This window comes from Pogona vitticeps, chromosome 3 (assembly GCF_051106095.1).
Source record: "Pogona vitticeps strain Pit_001003342236 chromosome 3, PviZW2.1, whole genome shotgun sequence".
NCBI classification, from domain to species: Eukaryota; Metazoa; Chordata; class Lepidosauria; order Squamata; family Agamidae; genus Pogona; species Pogona vitticeps.
In genome coordinates, this window is record NC_135785.1 from 256,974,150 (window position 1) to 256,995,531 (window position 21,382).

At 42.8% G+C, this 21,382-nt stretch overlaps 1 protein-coding gene across 32 annotated transcripts in view; it reads left to right on the top strand.

Moving 5' to 3' along the window:
- The window catches only part of DLG2 (discs large MAGUK scaffold protein 2), a 1,097,443-nt gene that overhangs the window by 787,624 nt on the left and 288,437 nt on the right, over window positions 1-21,382 (top strand). For all 32 annotated transcript variants that reach the window (XM_078390148.1, XM_078390151.1, XM_078390152.1 and 29 more), the window contains one exon: window positions 15,683-15,807. In XM_078390148.1, the coding sequence (XP_078246274.1) occupies window positions 15,683-15,807 (125 nt within the window). The remainder of the gene's footprint in view (window positions 1-15,682; window positions 15,808-21,382) is intronic.

Consider the following 21,382-nt stretch of genomic DNA (forward strand, 5'->3'; position numbering starts at 1 on the left):
GTGATCCCTCTGCTAGCCAATTCTGATATTGCACCTTGCAATTTTTCATGAAACTATAAAACTCAAAGAATGTGTTTCTTGGTAGTAAATACTAATAAGAAAGTGAGAAGAGACAGATAAGACAACCTGAACAAAATCCTGTCAGTAGGCCCCTAAAATGCCTTAAAATGTCACATTAATAGAATTTTTGGAAGTAACTAGAGAACACTACGATGTTAAACTAAAATGTATAATTTAGAAAGAAGCAAGTCTAAAACTTAACAAGGCCTGGCTCCCAGCACTGAAAAATATTTATTTATTTATTTATTTATTTATTTATTTATTTATTTATTTATTTATTTATTTGATTTATATCCCGCTCATCTGGTAAATCTATACCACTCTGAGTGGTATAGCTCAGCCTGCAAAAGGTCAACAAACTCTACCCAGCCACAAGGACTGTGGTCACTGCACAAAAAAAAGACCAGCTAAAGACACCCATCAATGGTTGATGACAGAGGGGGAAATCTACATGCCAGCCACAGAGACTGGCGAAAGGTTAGAAAGAACAACCTTCAGAACAGAGCCAAAGAGCCCGAAAACCCACAACAACCATTAGATCCCAGCCGTGAAAGCCTTTGCGAATACACCCATCAATCACAGTGACAGATAACATCTCCCCCTTATCACAACAATACATCCACAACAAAAACACGCTGATCACCATCATCACCCTATCTCCTGAAAAGAACAAAAGCTGTTCCCACAGCTATAAATAACTATCCAACAAGCAGCAACAGAGCATGGACAGAGTTCCTACTCCAGTCCTCTGAAGATGCCGGCCACAGAGACTGGCGAAACGTCAGGAAGAACAACCTTCAGAACATGGCCAAAGAGCCTGAAAAACCTACAACAACCATAAATTTTATAACTTCTTATAACTACATTATCCATTACTCATTATCCAAAAAGTAAGTACTTACAGATAATTATGTTATGTGTAACTAGTTACCTCTTTGCTTTGTCTAACTGGACAATCTTTCTGTTCAATAAGTTTCACAGGCATATCATTGCACTTTGTATGACAGCTTACGGCTAGAGGACTTCATTTAAGTTTGCAGAAGATTTTTTAATTCCCAAGTTTTGTGGAAGTCTTTATGCAAGAGTCAGAATAAATTATGCAACAAGCAAAGGCATTCAAAGGCACTTATTTTACATAAAACATGCAGTGAAAGAATGCCTACAAAGGCACTTATTTTCCACAATTTATCCATCATGAATAAACATTACCCTTTCCTGGAGCAGAATACGGACTTTGGAAGAAGAAACCACTCACAGGATCATATTGTGAAGATTGTGCTGAGCTGGTAGACAAAGCGGCTCTCTCCTGTTCCAATTCTGCAACTCTGGGATTTGATCCTGCAAGGTGCTGAGAACCTTAAGTTTAACTGGTGCTAATTGCGAGGCAGGGAAAGCTGCTCAGTGCCTATTCAGCTGCCCAAAGAACATCACACGCCAGAGGACAGAATGTGGTGCAAAGAAGCCCTAATTGGTTTATGTAAGCCTTCCTTGGAGCCAGAAAACTGTGTTTGGAAAATGTACAGTAAAATCTTGGCAAGCAGATTGTGCAGGGTTCCAAATCATGGGAACCAACAGCAGATGTAGAGACATCTTTCTACAGATGTTTCTCCCATCACATCTGGAGGAAATGGGGCAACTGAAGATGCCATAGCAAACATAAGTAATCCAGGGAAAACTCTGATCTATTCTATGGGATTCCAGCCAGAGCTTGGAAATGCCAGAATCCTATTAACCATTTACTCTTGGCGAAGGGAATTCACGTAAGTCTTAGTGCAAATTGTTGCTAATTATTAAAGTGCTGGTTGCATTGCTGAGTTCATGTTGACTGGGCCCATGTGGAGGAATGCAACCAGCACTGCATTGCTGTCATGACCAACACGATGCCCTTCTATAAATGTAACAGCATTATTGCTGTGGCTTCCTTGGATCGAAATTTCCATAATTCCCCCTGTGATGCTCCCAGGAAAATTCTGGAAGTTATAGTCCAAACTCCTAGTCTTTCCAAGCTTAGATCACAATCATATTAAGAGCAAGAATGCATATGAGTTTCATTTTGATAAGGACTTTCTACTGTTTGTGATCAAATTTTGGACTTTGGGGGAGGCATAACCAATCCAGTTCATAAAGTTAGGAAATTAATAGTAGACATATTAAATTGTGGCAGGCTGGTTGTGGTTTAGGTATCTGGCTGCAGAGCCAGAGGTTGTGAGTTCAATTCCCTACTGTGCCTCTTGCAAGCAGAGCCAGCCTGGGTGGCCTTGGGCAAGCTGCACAGTCCCAGAGCATCCCCAGAAGAAGGGAATGGTAAACCACTTCTGAGTATTCTCTACCTATTAGGGAAAACTAGGAGGGCTCTGGGGAAATAATTCCGAAATAATTCTGCAATGTAACCCATCCAGCTTCTCCCATTGCTTAATGCTGAAAACTTACTCATATTCATCCAAACTTCTTTGTCTTCCTTTTTTAGTGTATGGGAAAGCTTTAAACAATAAAACTAACCAACCAACCTCAGGCTTGGGTGTGCATGATTTTGAGATAAAACCTAGCTGGGTTATTAAGTTTGGAACTCCACCGGGAACTCAGTGGAATCTGTGTGAGGTTTCATATTTCTGAAATCAAATTGCAGAGAAACAGTTTTTTTTCAGGATAAAAAAATGCAAACAAACTTTAGATTTAATTTAGGACATTTATTTTGGTGTAACCCACATATAGCTGGCTGGATAACTCAGTGGTTAAGGTCTCTAGGTGTGAAGCCTGATCTTGGGAGTTAAATTCCCCACTGTGCCTCCTGCCATTAGAGCCAACCTGTGTGGCCTTGGGCAAGCTGCACAGTCCCAGGATGCCCCCAGAAGAAGGGGAGGGTAAATCTCTGCTCAGCCATGGAATGGCCATGGTAAAACACTCCTTGGCCAACTCATAAGTCTTGAAAACTAGATTAGGGTTTTCCTAGGTTAAGCGACTTGAAAGTACATCATATGTAAAGCCATGTTGTGAAAAGATGGGTTCCTTTCTTTTTCCCGGTGATGAATTCTCCGCTTTTTTTTTTCCTGGCCGGAAGTATGAGACCGATTTCTCCTATCTAAATACGTAGAATTTGCAACATGCCTTTTTGAGTTTTCAAAACAACTTTGCAGACATGACTTTGTTAATTTCCTCATTAACTGTGTAGAAAGGTCAGAGTTGCTGTGATCAAACTGCTAATTATTTGTATGTATGTATGGGAGTTCACATTGACAGGGAGAGTTAGGCTTTGGCTTAAGGCCATACAATTAATTTGACTCCATAGCTGAGTCTCTCAGCAATGTGGAAAAATTCCATGACTGGCTCATTTCTCGGCCAACTCATGGAATCTGCCTGCCTAGAATTATGCTGTCCCTTCATCATCATCATCATCATCATCATCATCATCATCATCATCATCATCATCATCATCATCATCATCCTGTGGAGCAAGAGGCACCAAGTTTTTCTACATCCTTTTTCTACCTCTTTCGCTCAGTTTGTGGAAATTTCCTCATAACACTTGTGAAAAGCACAGAGCAAGCTCTCTCTTGCTCTTTCTGTATGCATGTACGTATGTGTGTGTGTGTTAGTTCAGTAGTTTAAAAAGATACAAACAACCCATTCAATGCTTCTAGGTTTTAATAGTCCAGGAAACAAGGCAGTAGTTAAATTTTGCACATTTTGCACATTGTCAGAAATGTGCAAAATGCGGTCTTGCAAATTTAGATCTTCTCCCTGAGCTTGGGCAGGGGAGGGCGGGGGAAGAAAAAATCTTTCCGCTTCCTTCTTTGGCACGACACAAGCCAAGATTTAGTTATCTTGGGCCATTAATAACCAATTGCTAATTCCTTCTCCTGATGAAGAAGGTGTTCTAATAAGGCTAGCTTATTGTATAATTGAGATGAGGTGTAGATTGGCTTATACTCAAGGCATTGTATTCATTCCTCAACAGTAGCAGAATCTATTACTTTTTTTAAAAAAATATTCAGTATTACACAGAAGCTCTTTCAGTGTCCTCCTTATAGTCAGAAGTTTTATATGTTGCAAATTTTGTTTGGAAAAAAAAGCACAATGATTCAGTGTGCAGTTATCATGACTCTTCTGAACATAAAACATCTCCCCTTTTCATATCTCATGGTGTTCAGGTATGGGATGAGGGAGGTGTACTTTTCCCTGGAGCCAAGCGAGTTTTAGAATGGGACTTGTTCATAGATTGCATTTTCCTCAGGATGGTTAAAGGTAAAGGTAAAGGTTCCCCTTGACAATTTTTGTCCAGTCGTGTTCGACTCTAGGGGGCGTTGCTCTTCCCCGTTTCCAAGCCATAGAGCCAGCGTTTTTGTCCAAAGACAATCTTCCATGGTCACATGGCCAGTGCGACTTAGACACGGAACGCTGTTACCTTCCCACCGAGATGGTCCCTAATGATCTACTTGCATCTGCATGCTTTCGAACGGCTAGGTTGGCAGGAGCTGGGACAAGCGACGGGAGCTCACTCCGTCACGTGGATTCGATCTTACGACTGCTTGGTCTTCTGACCCTGCAGCATAGAGGCTTCTGCGGTTTAGCCCGCAGCACTACAGAGTGGGAAATCTACATGCCCTGTATTCCACAGCAGATGCTATTCAGGCAGATGCTTTTAAAAGAGACGTATTTCTCGGATTATATCAATTCCCCAGTGGGAAGATGAAAGGCCTTGCTTTTGAAGCAAGGAAGAAGAAGGACACAATGGACACAATCTGATTGGGTTATCCTCCCCTTTGCATGGAAGTGGAATCATAGATGTTGTGGAGTCTGATTGAGACTAATTAACAAGGTACTGGTCACGTGCTGTTTTGTGTGACCAGGATCATGACCAGCACCTTGGTGAGTGTGGAGAAACAATAGGCTTGCTGGTTGGTTGGTTGGTGACTGGCTGCAACGTTACTAAGCAACGATTCTGTGGTGTCTCGTGATTCAAATTGAATTGTCTTTTAAATACCTTACACATAACATAAAGTAGACATCAGAAATGGGCACGCACTGTGGTTCAGCTGTTCGGCCGAGTTTGGTGCCGCACCCGTGCAGGTCTTCTGCGGGCCCCCACACACTTCCCTCTCTTACCTTCTCTTGGCGATCGCCCACTCAGCCCCAGCAGCGTGTTTTCCTCCTCCACCATCTTGGGTGATCACCCACTCAGGCAAGGAAGCCTGTGTCGCTGTTGGCAAATGGGCACTTTACCAGAGGAGGCAGGACAGCGAAGTGTGCCGTGCCTGCAGAATGCTTTCTGCAGTTGTCATGCCGAACTGGGGCAAACTGCCAAACCACCGTTTATGTCCATCTCAACTAGCCACCTTTCCATTTATGCAAGATAGCAGTTGGGCAACGACGTCCGGTTCTTTCAGTGTCCCCCACCACATCGACACACGGGCGGCCACACAATCCGGTGAGGATGTTGCTATCCGAGTCGTCCCATTGCAGTTTTCCTTTTAACCGTGCACATCCCCAGCCTCCTTCAAGCCACTACTCTTCGGGTGACTTGGACTACAACTCCCAGGATCCCCTGGCCTAGATGACACAACCGTTCTCAGAGATGTACTCCAATATATCTGGATGGTATCAGATTGTTGAAGGTTGGAATGTGTCATGGGGAAGATGCTTTCTATTCTAAAATTTGCAGGAAACTGCAGGAGTTTTATACTTTAAAAAGTAACTTTATTGAGCTTTGTTTCCTCTTTCCTCTGATCTTAGTGGTCAAAAACATTGTCCCACATTTGACAAAATATATTGTTGTTTGTTGTTGTGGGTTTTTCGGGCTCTTTGGCCGTGTTCTGAAGGTTTTTCTTCCTAACGTTTCGCCAGTCTCTGTGGCCGGCATCTTCAGAGGACAGGAGTCAGAACTCTGTCTGTCTGTGCTCTGTCTTCTGACTCCTGTCCTCTGAAGATGCCGGCCACAGAGACTGGCGAAACATTAGGAAGAAAAACCTTCAGAACACAGCCAAAGAGCCTGAAAAACCCACAACAACCATCAGATCCTGGCCGTGAAAGAATATATTGTTGTTGTTGCAGAGTTCTGAAATTTTGGTTAAATTCCTCTAGCTGTGAAGCAGAAGTGCAGGGATTCACAGAGCACAATAGCTTCAAATTCCTCCGAGTAGTCTACTCCTTATTTTCTCATTAAGCTGGCACTTACTATCTCAATAACTCACTGTGAGACATTAGGAGAAAGAATAAAAGTGTCTCATCTACTTACAGTTGAGCAGATCAAACAGCACACTTAAAATGATGATGACTTCTTTCAATAAACAGGCTTCAACAGACTACAGCTTCCAACAGACTACTGAGAGGAGGGGGAAAAACTGAGTGGAGAGTTGGGGCTCTCTTTGAATTCAAAGGCTGGAGAGAGAACTGGTTAATGCTGGATAGATTGACAGTCATCCCAGCACAGAAAGGTCCCTTCCAGCCAAACTTCCTAAAGGTAGCACGTGGGTTTGCAAAAACCCAAACAGTTATCACATTCACATCCTACTTAGGAGTTTAACAGTAGAGGAACTTACCCAGTTGAATGAAATTCTGGATAATGGAGCTCTGTACAATACAGTCATTCCTTTTGCAATAAATCACCAGGAAATCCTTGGTGAAATCAGATTGTATTCTGTCATTTAACTAGTGTTGGGTAACTTTAATAAGCTGCCCAGAGTAGATTTCGGTCTAGATGGGTGGGGTATAAGTAAGTAAGTAAGTGAGTGAGTGAGTGAGTGAGTGAGTGAGTGAGTGAGTGAGTGAATGAATAAAATGTAAGCAGACTTTAATACACATGAATATGTATTTCATGTGCACCAACAGTTGCTAAAAGAAAGATTTTTTATGGCAGAAGCGCTTGTCCAGTTAGCTGCAGACATATGATATACCAGTGTGCCTAAGAAGTACATCAATAAATCATTTTTAACCCATTGCAAGGGTTCTCACATAGAGTCATTTTACAAATTGCTTCTGGAGAAGGTCTGCTGGAAGCCAGTCTCTTGGTTAGCAATATGGAAAATGCAGAAGTAATTAGACACCAAGGAACAAGCCAACACATCCCTAAACCCTTGAAGCTGTAGCAAAAGAAACTGTGTCTCGGATTTGGAGGCAAGGAAGGATAAAGGAAGTCTGTCACACTGCTCAATAGGGAGCTAAAGTGCCATGGATGGTGGAGATTATTCAGCTGTTCAGCTCAGCAATTCAAGTCCCCTTTCCCCCCTCTGAGTCAATTTCGTCAATTGCAATGTGACATAAATCTCAGGTGCAATATACCTGTGAAGCTTCTCAGTCATCCAGGTGAGGTTATCTGGAAGTTGAGTCATGGCAACTGGGCTTCTTTCGTATTAGGCTGAAACCTTTCGCTTCTCATCCAAGTAGCTTCTTCAGTCTGAGAAGAATTGGTAGGAGACCCCTAATATAGCCTCCTCAGGGAAGTGAAACCAATGTGGAGGATATACAATGGTGCCTCGCTTAACGAGCGCACTGTTTAACGACTAATCCGCATAGTGACCCGTTTTTTGGGGTCGCTAATGCGATTACATTGTGATGTTTAGATAGGCTAAACATCGCATTGTGATCATTACTGCACCCGGCGGCCATTTTGGGAACAGCTGATCGGCGGTTCCAAAATGGCTGCCGGGTGCAGAAAATGGCCGCCCACACCATTTTTGCGCCCTTCCCTCGCTTACCGAGGGCACAAAAATGGCGGCGCTATGGAGACACTTCACAGAATGGTGAGTTTAAGAGACATAGGAACGCATTAAACTAAGTTTAATGCATTTCTATGGCGTTTTCCGTTCCGTATAACGATGTTTCCCCATAGCGACGGTTAATCCGGAATGAATTAACCTCGCTATGCGGGGCACCACTGTATCAGGGATCTCCTACCAGCTCTCCTCAGACTGAAGAAACTACTTGGATGAGAAGCAAAAGGCTTCAACCTGATAAGACAGAAGTCCAGTGGCCATGACTCAACTTCCAGGTCTCAGGGGGAAGTGCCTTTAGATTTCAGCCACATTGTTTTGAGACAAAGTCAGCTTTTGATGCAGAGGGTCATCTTCCTTTATCATCCAGGCTATGAAACCAGAATCATAGCCAAGAATCAGTCTTTTGATTGACAAGTGCTCCGAGGTCCTCTGTAAACATTTCATGCTTGATTATACCCAGCTGGCCTGCCACGGGTTCCTCCACTGTCATTTCCCATGTTTTGTTGTCACCGGTGCGGACATAATTCCAGCAAAATGCAATACTGTGACAACAACAACTCTTGGGGAAGGACCTTCAAAATACATCAGATGACAGTAGCTGTGTGCATTTCAGTTGGACTTATCTAGAGAAGCATGATTAGATCTATCGAAGGTCACGGTGGCCAAGAAGAAAAAAAAGATCAGCTCTGCACCATCTCTCCACACCTGCTTCCTGAAACCATTCTGGGCTGCAGGTGATTCTGTAGATAGGGGGAGGAGGGTTAGAATGGAGGCTACCTTTCACACATGTGTACCCTTCGTTGCAGTGGTTCCCAACCTCAGATTGCCAGATGTTCTTGGAATAGAGCTCACAAAAGCAGCCTAGAGTGGTCGTATAGACCAGATGAATGGGATATAAATGAAATAAATCAAATCAATCAATAAATAAAAGCTTTCACCACTATATGTGGGAACGTTAACCCTATGCATCACCCTAGAGCAGTGGTTTCCAACCTTGGGTCCCCAGATGTTCCTGGACTACAGCTCCCAGAAACAGCCAACAGAGCTAGTGGCAAAGGCTTCTTGGAGTTGTAGTTCAAGAATATCTGGGGACCCAAGGTTCGATACCACTGCTTTACTGCGATGTAACGATGCCTTGTGAGGGACTGCATTCAGTGATCCAAACAGATGTTTTGTGGGTTCTTCTGGATCAGGTCATGGTTTGCAGGACGGTTAATTACCAGCAGTGTTCAGGCTTCTGACATTGTCAGGAAAGAGGGACAAACTTTTCCTTTGTAAGGTTACTCCCATGGGACAGAATTAAAGATCCTCCGTCATGCCACATACACACAGTCCTAGATATCAACCAGCAATGTTTCATTGAGAAACCTTTGTTGCTTGCTACTCTGTCATCTTCCCTAGCTTTACCCATATTAGAAATGGAAAAGAAGCAATACCCAAGCCACCTTGGGTCCTTTTTAAGGAGAAAGAGAGGCTGAAAATATTTAAATAAATAAATATGTTTTTTTAAAAAAAAAACGAGATCATATTTTCTGACAAACATATCCATTGTCCACCTCCTGAGAGTAGGCAAGGGCAAAAAATGTCAGTTTTTATTCTCTCAGAGCCATGGATATTACCGTGTGTGTGTGTGTGTGTGTGTGTGTGTGTGTGTGTGTGTGTGTGTGTGTGTGTGTGTGTGTGTGTGTGTGTGTGTGTGTGTGTGTGTGTGTGTGTGTGTGTGTGTGTGTGTGTGTTTTTACTTCTGGCATTAAACAGAAGAATATAATGTTCTATACATTTTCGAGGGCTGAAACATGTTTTGTCAGACTCTCTAATGGTGCACCACAGTAGATGCTGACATCTTTGCAGGTTTGCAGCAGGATCTGGATCCTGTCTCAGTAAGAAAACTGCTCTTAGGTACCAGCAGCTGTTTAAGGCTGAACGTCTGTAAGCAGGCACAATCCTGCCACCCAAAGTCTGGGAAGAATATTATTGTTCAGAAGGAGCTGGAGTTCATTGATGATGTGGGTGAATGGTCTCAGCGGCAAGTTCATTGCTTGAGTGAATAAGGCTATCATTTCCATCATTTGGAAAGTTAATTATTTGGTCCCATTTCACCCAGTCCCCATTGTCAGTTGCCTATATTTGTATTTGAGTCCGTGTATTTGAGTCTGTTGCCTGAACGTTGGACTCCATGTGTTTCAGGAAGTAGACTGTAAACCATGAAATAAATAAGTTTAATCATACATATTTTAGAGGGATATAACAATCAAATATTCCCCTACAAACAAAGCAATCTGCAGACATTTAAGATTTCATGTATTTATCTCCAGGATCACCATGAATGGGTTAAGAAACGGTTAAGAAAACTGAGAGGGGAAAAAAAATAGATTCATTTGAAATGTTGTTTTGGAGGAGAGCTTTGTGGATGCCCTGGACTGCCAGAAAGACAAACAAATAGGCGCTGTATCAAATCAAGCCTGAACTTTCTCTGGAAGCAAAAATGCTGATGCCGAGGCAGTCGTACTTTGGGCACATTATGAGATTCTCTGGAAAAGACAATAATGCTGGGAAAGGTGGAAGGCAGTAGGAAAAGAGGAAGACCCAATACAAGCTGGACTGATTCCAAGCAACAAGGTGAACAATCCTTTAGGGAATCAGTCCAACTTGTATTTGGTCTTACTCTTTTCCTACTGCCTTCCACCTTTCCCAGCATTATTGTCTATTAACAGAGCAAGGGAAAGTCATTACTGACCATAGATAGCCCACATAAATAGGAAGGTTTTCAAGAGATGTTTAAAACTAGAGATGTGGGTATTTGTATACAAATTCGAATATCCCCACACAGGTGGAGATTACAAGGGTCTGGCCTCATGGTGCTGGACAGTTCGCTCACCGATCCACTGCTGCTGCGGGCTCTGCACTAGCATCATATCACTCCTTTGCTCACGATCGGCGAGCCACTCCTGGCAGGATATGGGACAACAAGCCTCCCTGCCAGGTCGAAGAGTGGCTTGCCGATCACGAAAAACGGAGTGTTAGGATGCTAGTGCGGAGCCCGCAGCAGCAGCGGATCAGCAAGTGGACCGTCCAGCACCATGGGGCCGGACTCTCGTTATCTCCACCTGTGCGGGGATATTCGTATTTGTATACAAATACCCCCATCCCTGTTTAAAACCCAACATAGTTTTTGCCTGTTGAATAGAGACGGCCACCAGTTCGTGACCATTCGTTTATGAGCCAAACAGGTGTTTGGCACTCCAAAGCTCCATCTCTTACGGTGGGTTCCCTACCCCGCCTCCTCCAGCACTACCTCTGTGTGGGCACCCACCAGAGAAAGTGGGCACCACTAAGAATGCCTGCTTTTGTGATGTTAACCAATATTCTGTTGTTAGTGGTAAAGTACTGCACTAATAAAGCTTCTTCTGAGGATCTTAGGAATTGGTTGTGTGTATATAGATGAAGACACTCTGCTGGCTGTCCCATTTGTATGGTTTCTTTGGGCTTACTATTGTCATTCCCTTCTCTCTGATGATAATGACTAAATTCCTTTGGTCTTATCACTTCACTGCTTAGGTAATGGTCTCTTCAAATAACTGAAGGAATCAACTTGTTTTCTCAAATAATCTCCGCTTATTTCCTCTCTTCCTCATTCACTGCCTCCAGTCTTTAGCTGTGTGCATTTTTAACCCTTCACTTAGCCCCTTATGACAGCATTCATAGAGCCAGCCACAGCATGCAGGGGGAATAGCATTAGTCATGTTTTATGAAAACGACAGTGTCAGAAGAATGCTGCTTATTTTTAGGCTTTACGATTATTCCACAAAATTATTCATTTTCTTTCTCCTCTCTCCCAGTCTCAGGTTCAGAGCTCTGGTGTGCTCTATGCCAGTCTGTCAACTCCGAGACTGATCCAATAGAGCAGGGGTTCCCATCCTTGGGTCCCTAAACATTTTTGGACTCCAACTCCCAGAAACCTTCATTGCTAGCTGTGCTGGCCAGGATTTCTGGGAGTTGCAGTTAAGAATGTCTGAGGACCCAAAGCTGGGAACCAACTTAGACTCACTGTCTCTCTCACATTGTCTTCCTTCTTATTTACTTATTTTTCCACATATAAGACGCATCATGTATAAGACCCTCTCCCTCACTTTTCTAATCCAAAATTAAGAAATCTAAGTGGGGATCAGCAAGTGTAGGGGGAAAGGGATCAAAGCGCTGCAGGTTCACTTTGATCCCTGCTTTCCCCTCCACTTGTTTCTGTTCTCTCCTCAGCTTACTTCTGTGTATAAGACAAGCCTCAATTTTTAGTCTAAAGTTTTAGACAAAAGTATAGTCTTATACATGGAAAAATACGGTACTTTCTCTCTGAACCAATCAGAACCATGCTTACCACCATTTAGTGCTCCTCAGTTATCCCCCCCATCACATAACCCCCCCCAAACAGTGCATTCCAATCAATACATTTACGATCATAATATAAACAAATGCATTTAAATATAACCAGGCACTATTTCTATGTCAAGAGCAGAACTCTTAGCACGACTCAGTAGTGAAAATAGGCTGCTTCTGTGTTTTCATCAGCAAATTATATTTTTGGACCATAATTCCCAGTGGCTATGCTGGCTGGGCTTTTCTGGACATTGTCATTCAACGAATAACATTTGCCTTTTCCATTTATTGGAACATAGTGTGAAGAAAAGGTAGAATCTCTATGTCGTTTATCTTAGTAAAGCAAAGTGATGCTTTGCAATGATCAACTGAAATTGAGCAGTGGAGGAGATGTCCTTTAGAGCTTCCTTCTGCCAACGCAAAAGAGCTCTTTGGCAAATGGAAAGTGAATCAATACATGGCACTTAAACTTACCTAGGCGGAATCCACTCTGCTTTGTAAAACAGACTAGGATTTTAAAGCCAAATATTCCCCAGATTAGCTAGGTTCGCTAGCCTTTGCTTGGTTCTCCTCATGTCCATTGAGTACTTATCCAGAGTACTTAAGATGCCAATAAAGGTTCTTGACTTGATCTAGAGTACTGTGCCCAGTTCTGGATACTACAGTTTTAGAAGGATGCCAACAAACTGGAGCAAGTTCAGAGGACAAAAACAGGGATGATCAGGGGACTGGATACCAAGCCCTATAGGCAAAAACTGGGCAAGTTTAACCTAGAGAAAAGAAGACTATGGGGAGATACCACTTTTCAAATACTTGAAAGGTAGTCATATAGGCTTCTGCAGTTTAGCCCACAGTGCCACCACGTCCCAGTCATATAGAGGAGGGGCAGGGACAGTTCTTGATCATCCCAGAGTGCAGGATACGTAATAAGGGGTCAAGCTACAGGAAGTCAGATTTAGGCGGAATATCGGGGGGGGGGATTAATTGTTAGAGCAGTATGACAATGGAACCAAATGACCTTGGGAGGTGCTAAGTACTCCAGCATTCAAGAGAAAATTGGACAACCATCTGTCAGACATGCTTTGATTTGGATTCCTCCATTGAGCAGGGGTTGGACTCAATGGCCTTACTGGCCCCTTCCAACTCAGTTGTTCTGTGATTTGCACCAATCAAGTGGTCTCGATTTCCAGCCTTCTCACTTGATTTGGCTAGAGGGGAGGGGAAGAACCTCAGCCCCCAGTGTATGTTCTGTTTTTTTTTAATTTATTTTGAATTTTGATCTGTGTTTGATTTTGCTTAATTTTGAGTTCACTGTTGATAGCTGTAATTTGATGTATACAGTGGGGTCTCTACTTAAGAACGTCCCTACTTAAGAACAATCCAACTTAAGAACAGCTCCATTTGCTAAATTTTGCTTCTACTTGAGAACAGAAATCCAAGATAAGAACAGGAAAAAAAACCTTTTCTGCTCTTTTTTTAACCTTAGGTTATCTTAGGTTAAAAAAATTCTCCCCCTGGTGGTAGAGTACGTATTAACCAGCTTTGCATTAGTTCCTATGGGAACTAATGCTTCAATGTACGAACACACCTCTACATAACAAAAAAACAGCCAGAACGGATTAATTGGTTTTCAGTCCATTGCTATGGGAAATTTTGCTTTAACTTAAGAACGTTTCAACTTAAGAACACCATTCCAAAACGGATTAAGTTCTTAAGTAGATTTTCCACTGTAGTTTCTATGGACGGAAAAGAGCAGATATGGATTAAATGGTTTTCAATGCATTCCTATGGGAAATGCAGATTCAACATAAGAACTTTTCAACTTGAGAACCACCTTCCAATACGGATTAAGTTCTTAAGTAGAGACCCCACTGTATCTTTATTTTGTTTCTTACTTTTTTTGATTGTAAACCACCCAGAGTGGCCTTGTAGCCAGATGAGCAGTACAGATGTTGAACAAATAGGTAATGAAATATAAATAAACAGAGGGGCAGAAAAATGGCATCCAACTGCTTCAACGCTACCTCCGTGTGCTCAGCTTTCACTGAGTTGTTTCCATTCTTCCTCCCTCTTCTTCTAGTTGGCTAGCAAACAACATGGCACTGATGTCAATACCTTTCTGTATTTCTTCCTCTTTGTTTCAAAGTTTCACTTCAGTTTTATCTGCTCCCCTCATGCTTTTCAACTACGTTTTTATACAGTTAGAGTAAGTCAAAAAAGCATTTTTTTTCTTTATATCCTGTTGTAATCATTATAGATGGAACTATGACCCAGGAGCTGTGTTTGCAAATGTGAAATTGGACTCTCAGTGATAAATGTGTATGAGCTTGTTTCCTGAATGTTTGGAGTGCAATCTTATGTACATGTAGCAAAAACTCAGTGAAATCAATCTCAAGGTTGAAAACTAATTTTAACCAGTGGAAAACTCAGTGACTTTTAAAACTCCTGCTCTAAGCACTCAACCGGATTCCTAGAAATAAGTCAATATTATCCTGCCATTCCTAATGTAAATGCTGTCATTGAATGCATTTGGTTTTTTTTTTCAATTTTGAATGTTCAGGGAAAAGATCAGCAAAATAGGCTCCAAGTGCATAAATCCATATTTCTCGTGTCATTCAAGCTTTGGCGGCTCTAAGTTCAGTGGCTTTTACAGCTTCATTGTTAAAATAACAGCAGTACTGACAGACTTATCAATCTGAGTGAAATCGTACTGGTACAGCAAGAAACAAAACACGAAGAAGCAAAAAACAGGGAATTAGAATCTCTTCTATTTATAATAAATTGGCTAGAATCCTGTTGGTGCATTATGCCTGCGTAAGATAAATTGTGTAACTCGCCACAGCAGGTTACGACTAAGGAGGTGATTATTTACTGTGTGCCTTTTAAAGCAGCTAGTGCTTTTTAGGTAACAGCAACCCGCTAAGTTGATATATAAGATTTAATATACACATGTGCAACAGGTTTCTGGTTTATATTTCCTGTATCTCTAAGGGGAATCAGGCCTCGTATTTTTTCCTGCGATTTCTACTTAAACTTTCTTGCACATTTTTTTTCTCAAGACTTAGAGGACAGTTTGCCCATCGGGGGCCTTATTGTGCCATATTTACAGATCTTTCTCGATTTCTGCTATTAGTAAAAATTGATGGTGAAAAAGGCTATAGGAGATTCAGTGAGAAGATGGGTCTCCCAATTCTAAGTCCAATACTTTAATCCCTTTTCTCGCCGTACTGTAGCTCTCAGATTCATGCTTATTACGTAAATGGTGTCAAGGCTGAAACCTCAGGCTAGGCAAACAATGCAATAATGAAGGTATTTAAATTTGCACATTATGCAAATTAATTTATACACTATGCATATTAGGCTTTGGATTTGGGAATTAGAATATGGTAACATTATCTCCAAGGCTTTGATTTAAACAGCCAGGAATTGAGGTATTATGTTTTAAGTTATTCAGCGTCATACTTGTGAAGTTGAGGCTGATCCTTGTATAACAGATGGCATTTTTTTCTTTTTCTCTTCCCCTCCCTCATCTTTTCCTTCAGGGTAATTCTGGCCTGGGTTTCAGTATTGCTGGAGGAACAGATAACCCACACATTGGGGATGATCCTGGAATATTTATTACCAAGATTATACCAGGAGGAGCTGCAGCAGAGGATGGACGACTCAGGTAATGTATAGATGTATTTTGACATGAGTTCAGCCGAAGAAGATCGGCTGAGGAAAATACTGGGCAATTAGAAGCACAGACAGCTGAATCACTAACAGATTCTCCTCCCCTAGTAGCCAGAGTGAGGGAGAAGCTTCGGCAAAAACTCATGACACGAAGATCCGAAGCTCGCATGAATGCTTCCCACAGGAACATCAGGTCGGCCAGTCCTGAGTTTTAATAGGATGGAAGGCTTCTAGGAGTTTGATGGTTGCTGCTTCTATATAATTTGTACCTAGAAGGCTTGGAAATCTGTGGAAGCAAAGAGTCCATTCTCTGGCTCATGTCCACAGTCCTGCTATCTTGAACCTTGCTTAATTGACCCTTGGCTCTTGGACTCTGACTTCTGACTACGGTTCATGTTTTTGCTTTGACAATTTGGCATCTAATTGTTGTTGTGGGTTTTTCGGGCTCTTTGGCTGTGTTCTGAAGGTTGTTCTTCCTGATGTTTTGCCAGTCTCTGTGGCCGGCATCTTCAGAGGACTGGAGCAGGAACTCTGTACATGCCCCAGTCCTCTGAAGATGCCAGCCACAGAGACTGGCAAAATGTCAGGAAGAACAACCTTCAGAACATGGCCAAAGAGCCCAAAAAACCCACAACAACCATTAGATCCCGGCCGTGAAAGCCTTCGCGAATACAATTTGGCATCTGTTTGGTCTCTCCCAAACTTCTGACTTTGGACTGACTTATTGGACTTTTGCCTGCTGTAGCCCCTGGAAATGTGACATATTTTCTCGCCCAGTGGTTCCCAAACTTAGGTAACACAGATGTACTTGGACTGCAATTCCCAGAAGCCTTCACCAACAGCTGTGTTGGCTGGTGTTTGTGGGAGTTACAGTCCAAGAACACCTGGGTTACCCAAGGGTGGGAAACACTGCTCTAAATTATTCATCCTTGACCCAAAATGGGGCTTCTGACCCTTGTCCCACCTCCCTGTATCTTGTCTCTAGGGTTTGCTACTATATGTAGTTTCAGACATTTGCAGATACAGGGGTCCTAGTGTACTGAGTTTCTGCAGTCAAGTGATAATAAGGCAATTGATCAAGCACCTTTCTGTAGACTGGAGTTCCCACACCTGAAGTATAAGACCTAATCTGCCTGGCCTTCTGAAACACCAGAGTAGTGTTGGTACAAGAGCAAAGATGGCTGAAGAGCAAAATAATGATATGTGGTTCCATTTTAGTTTGAGGTTCATCAGGCTTATCTGAGTCCACAGTTCCCAGACTAGGCAGTGAAAAATTATGGTCCAGAGTCCTCACAGTGGTGAGTGTCTGAGGATCCAGTAAGGAAGGGAGGGAGGGAAGGAAGGAAGGAAGGAAGGAAGGAAGGAAGGAAGGAAGGAAGGAAGGAAGGAAGGAAGGAAGGAAGGAAGGAAGGAAGGAAGGAAGGAAGGAAGGAAGGACGGACGGACGGACGGACGGACGGACGGGAGGGAGGGAGGACGGACGGACGGACGGACGGACGGGAGGGAGGGAGGGAGGGAGGGAGGGAGGGAGGAAGGAAGGAAGGAAGGAAGGAAGGAAGGAAGGAAGGAAGGAAGGAAGGAAGGACGGACGGGAGGGAGGGAGGGGAGGAAGGAAGGAAGGAAGGAAGGAAGGAAGGAAGGAAGGAAGGAAGGAAGGAAGGAAGGAAGGAAGGAAGGAAGGAGATTTTCCTACACACTGAATGTCTACTATGTCCCAAAAATGAATGATGCTGTGTAGACACCTCCCCAGGATCTTGCGGCAGGTCGATCTCAAACTGTACAGCAAATATCTGGATATAAATTGGATCAGATGGTACACTATTACATCGAATTTTTCCCAACTATGTGATCTTTGTAACATTGTTCTGCCTACCATGTTTGGGTTGGGGAGGCAGGCACATATTTAAGGAAACTCTCCAGCTGAAATGATTGCCATACATAAAGCAGGGAAATCAATTTTCTGTCATTGTCACCCTTTATAGTGACTCACTTTGTCTCTTATAAATGCGACTCCTGCTAAAGAAAAGCAAACTGTTTGAAAGAGATTTGTATAGGGAGTGCAAAAACCTTCCTAAGGAACAACTGCTTCGTCAGTATGACTCCACTTTGAACAAAAGGATTCTGTGGAGAGGCAAAGTAGGGTCAGTTACCAGATGTAGCTTGAGCATAATTTCATGTGCACCAGAATGAACCCTGATGGAAGCCATCAACCAAGGCATCAAGCAGGAGTCCCTCAACACCACCTGCTAATCTGGTTCTCCCCACCAAATCCCGCTCTAGAGAGGCATCCTAGATGGATTTGAGGGTAGATGATATCAGAACCCTCTCTGCCCAGCAGAACTAGCCAAAGCATACTCCCCCTGCATCCAGTTCCAGACAAAGATCACCAGCAAAGGTGACCAAAGCTCTCTGTATCTCATACCCAGGCCTGAAACTAAATCAAAATGGATCTAAAATACATTTGATCTAGGAGTTTCTGGATTCAGCATGTTCCACGCTTTCACATCTCCAAGGTTTCTATCCACATTCTCAGCTTTAGCAACTCACTCATCCATTAGCACAAGACAAGCAGAGGCCAAAGTAAAATCCACTGGGCCTGCATCAGCTGACGTATCCAAGTCATAGTGGATCTAAGCCTTTGTTTCTGTTGTTTTCAAAATATTCTCCCTTTTCACTGCCTTTAGTAATTTTTCTCTGCTATGTACTGATATAATCATTTAGGCTTCTTTTTTTCCTCCTCTTTTGTGGTTTAGTCATTAAGTCATGTCCGACTCTTTGTGGCCCCATGGACCAGAGCATGCCAGGCCCTCCTGTCTTTCACTTCCTCCCAGAGTTGGGTCAAATTCATGTTGGTCGCTTCGATGACACTGGCCAACCATCTTGTCCTCTGCTGTCCCCTTCTCCTTTTGCCTTCACACGTTCTCAACATCAGGGTCTTTTCCAGGGAGTCTTCTCTTCTCATGAGATGGCCAAAGTACTAGAGCCTCAGCTTCAGGATCTGTCCTTCCAGTGAGCACTCAGGGTTGATTTCCTTTAGGATAGATAGGTTTGTTCTCCTTGCAGTCCAGGGGACTCTCAAGCACCACAATTCAAAAGCATCAATTCTTTGGCAGACAGCCTTCTTTATGGTCCAGCTCTCACTTCCATACATCGCTAATGGAAAAACCATAGCTTTGATTATGCGGTCCTTTGTCAGCAAGGTGATGTCTCTGCTTTTTAAGATGCTGTCTAGGTTTGTCATCCCTTTCCTCCCAAGAAGCTGGCGTCTTTTAATTTTGTGGCTGCTGTCACCATCTGCAGTGATCATGGAGGCAAAATCTGTCACCACCTCCCTATCTTCCCCTTCTCTTTGCCAGGAGGTGATGGGACCGGTGGCCATCATCTTAGTTTTTTTTTATGTTGAGCTTCAGACCATTTATTTGCGCTCTCATTAAGAGGTAGTTGGAGCATTCTTTGGCACTGCCCTTCTTTGTGACTGGGATGTAGACTGCTCTTTTCCAATCCTCTGGTCACTGCTGAGTTTTCCAAACTTGCTGGCATATTGAGTGTAGCACCTTAACAGCACCTCTGTGTATTCTTGCCATCTCTTCTTGATGTCTTCTGCTTCTGTTAGGTCCCTACCATTTTTGTCCTTTATCATTTTCATCTTTGGACAAAAGGTTCCTTTAATAGCTCCAATTTTCTTGAACAGATCTCTGGTTTTCCTCTTTCTATTATTTTCCTCTGTTTCTTTACACTATTCATTTAAAAAGGCCCTCTTGTCTCTCCTTGCTATTCTTTGGAAGTCTGCATTCAATTTTCTGTTACTTTCCCTGTTTCCCTTGCTTTTTATTTCCTTTCTCTTCTCTGCTATTTGTAAGGCCTCATTGCACAGCCACTTTGCATTCTTGCATTTCCTTTTCTTTGGGATGGTTCTTTATGCTGCCTCCTGTAAAGTGTTACGAGCCTCAATCCAAAGTTCTTCAGGCACTCTGTCCACCAAATCTAGTTCCTTAAATCTGTTCTTCACTTCCACTGTGTATTCATAAGGGATTTGATTTAGATTATACCTGAGTAGCCCAGTGTTTTTTCCTACTCTCTTCAGTTTAACCTTGAATTTTGCTATAAGAAGCTGATGATCAGAGCCACAATCAGCTCCAGGTCTTGTTTTTGCTGACTGTATAGAGCTTCTCCATCTTTGGCTGTAGAGAACATAATCAATCTGATTTCGGTATTGCCCATCTCATGATGTCCATGTGCAGAGTCGCCTCTTGTATTGTTGGAAAAGAGTGTTTCTGATGACCAACTTGTTCTCTTGACAAAACCCAATTAGCCTTTGCTCTGCTTCATTTTGAAGTCCAAGGCCAAACTTATCTATTGTTCTTGAAAGCTTTCACAGCCGGTATCTGATGGTTGTTGTGGGTTTTTCAGGCTCTTTGGCCATGTTCAGAAGGTTGTTCTTCCTAACGTTTCACCAGTCTCTGTGGCCAGCATCTTCAGAGGACAGGAGTCAGGTCTCTGTCTGTGCTCTGGTGCAGTTTCTTTGGGTAGTTGAGTATTTATAGCTGTGGGATCAGCTTTTGTCCTTTTCAGGAGATGGGTGATTATGGTGATCAGTGTGTTTTTGTTATGTCTCCTTTACCATTCCATTCCCCTATAATGGGAAGTACATCTTTCTTTGGTGTCAGTCCTAGAAGGTGTTTTAAGACTTCATAGAATTGGTCAGTTTCAGCCTCTTCAGCATCGGTGGTTGGTGCATAAACTTGGATGACTGTGAATCTTAAAGGTCTGCCTTGGATTCGTATTGAAATGATTCTATCAGTTTTGAGATTGTATCCCAGGGGCTCATCTTCCAGCATCATATCTTTTAGCCTTTTGTGTCTGCCCATGGATTTTTCTTGGCAAAGATACTGGAGTGGCTTGCCAGTTCCTGCTCCAGGTGGATTGCGTTTAGTCAGAGCTCTCCACTATGTCCTGTCCATCTTGGGTGTCCCTGCAAGGCAAAACCCATAGCTTCTCTGAATTACTCAAGCCCCTCCGCCACGACCGGGCAGCAATACGTGAAGGGGTTTTCCTCCTCTACTCCCTTCTATATTTGCAGTACAAACCCTTGTCTCCAGAGTCTTAGTCTATCAATCTATCAACTACAGCACACTGCAAATTTTCTCCCTAGGGAAATGCAGACTCATGAGATTTTCTTGGCCTCCGTAAGCTCAGCTCTTAGTCTCCTCTTTGTTACCCTTTTTCCTTACCTTAATTCCTAAATAATGCCTCATGTAGAGCTGATATTCTGCATCACATTTCGTGATTACTTTACTGTTCTTTTCTGGCACTTGTGTGAAACTGCACATATATTTTAGTGGAGCAATCCTGGTCGCCACACAAACCTGTTGTACCACTCTGGTTTAGCTCCCTGGGTTTTTTCTATTTTGTTTTTTGTTTTTACAGACCTCTGACAATCATGTTAATTTAGTGCATAATTTCCACATAAAATACTAAAGAGAGGAGACTTTCATCCCATTAAAAGCCTACCCACGTGCTTTATGGGCAGCTGTAAATTACAGCCTGCATTAAGGACTCTGCACACAGCT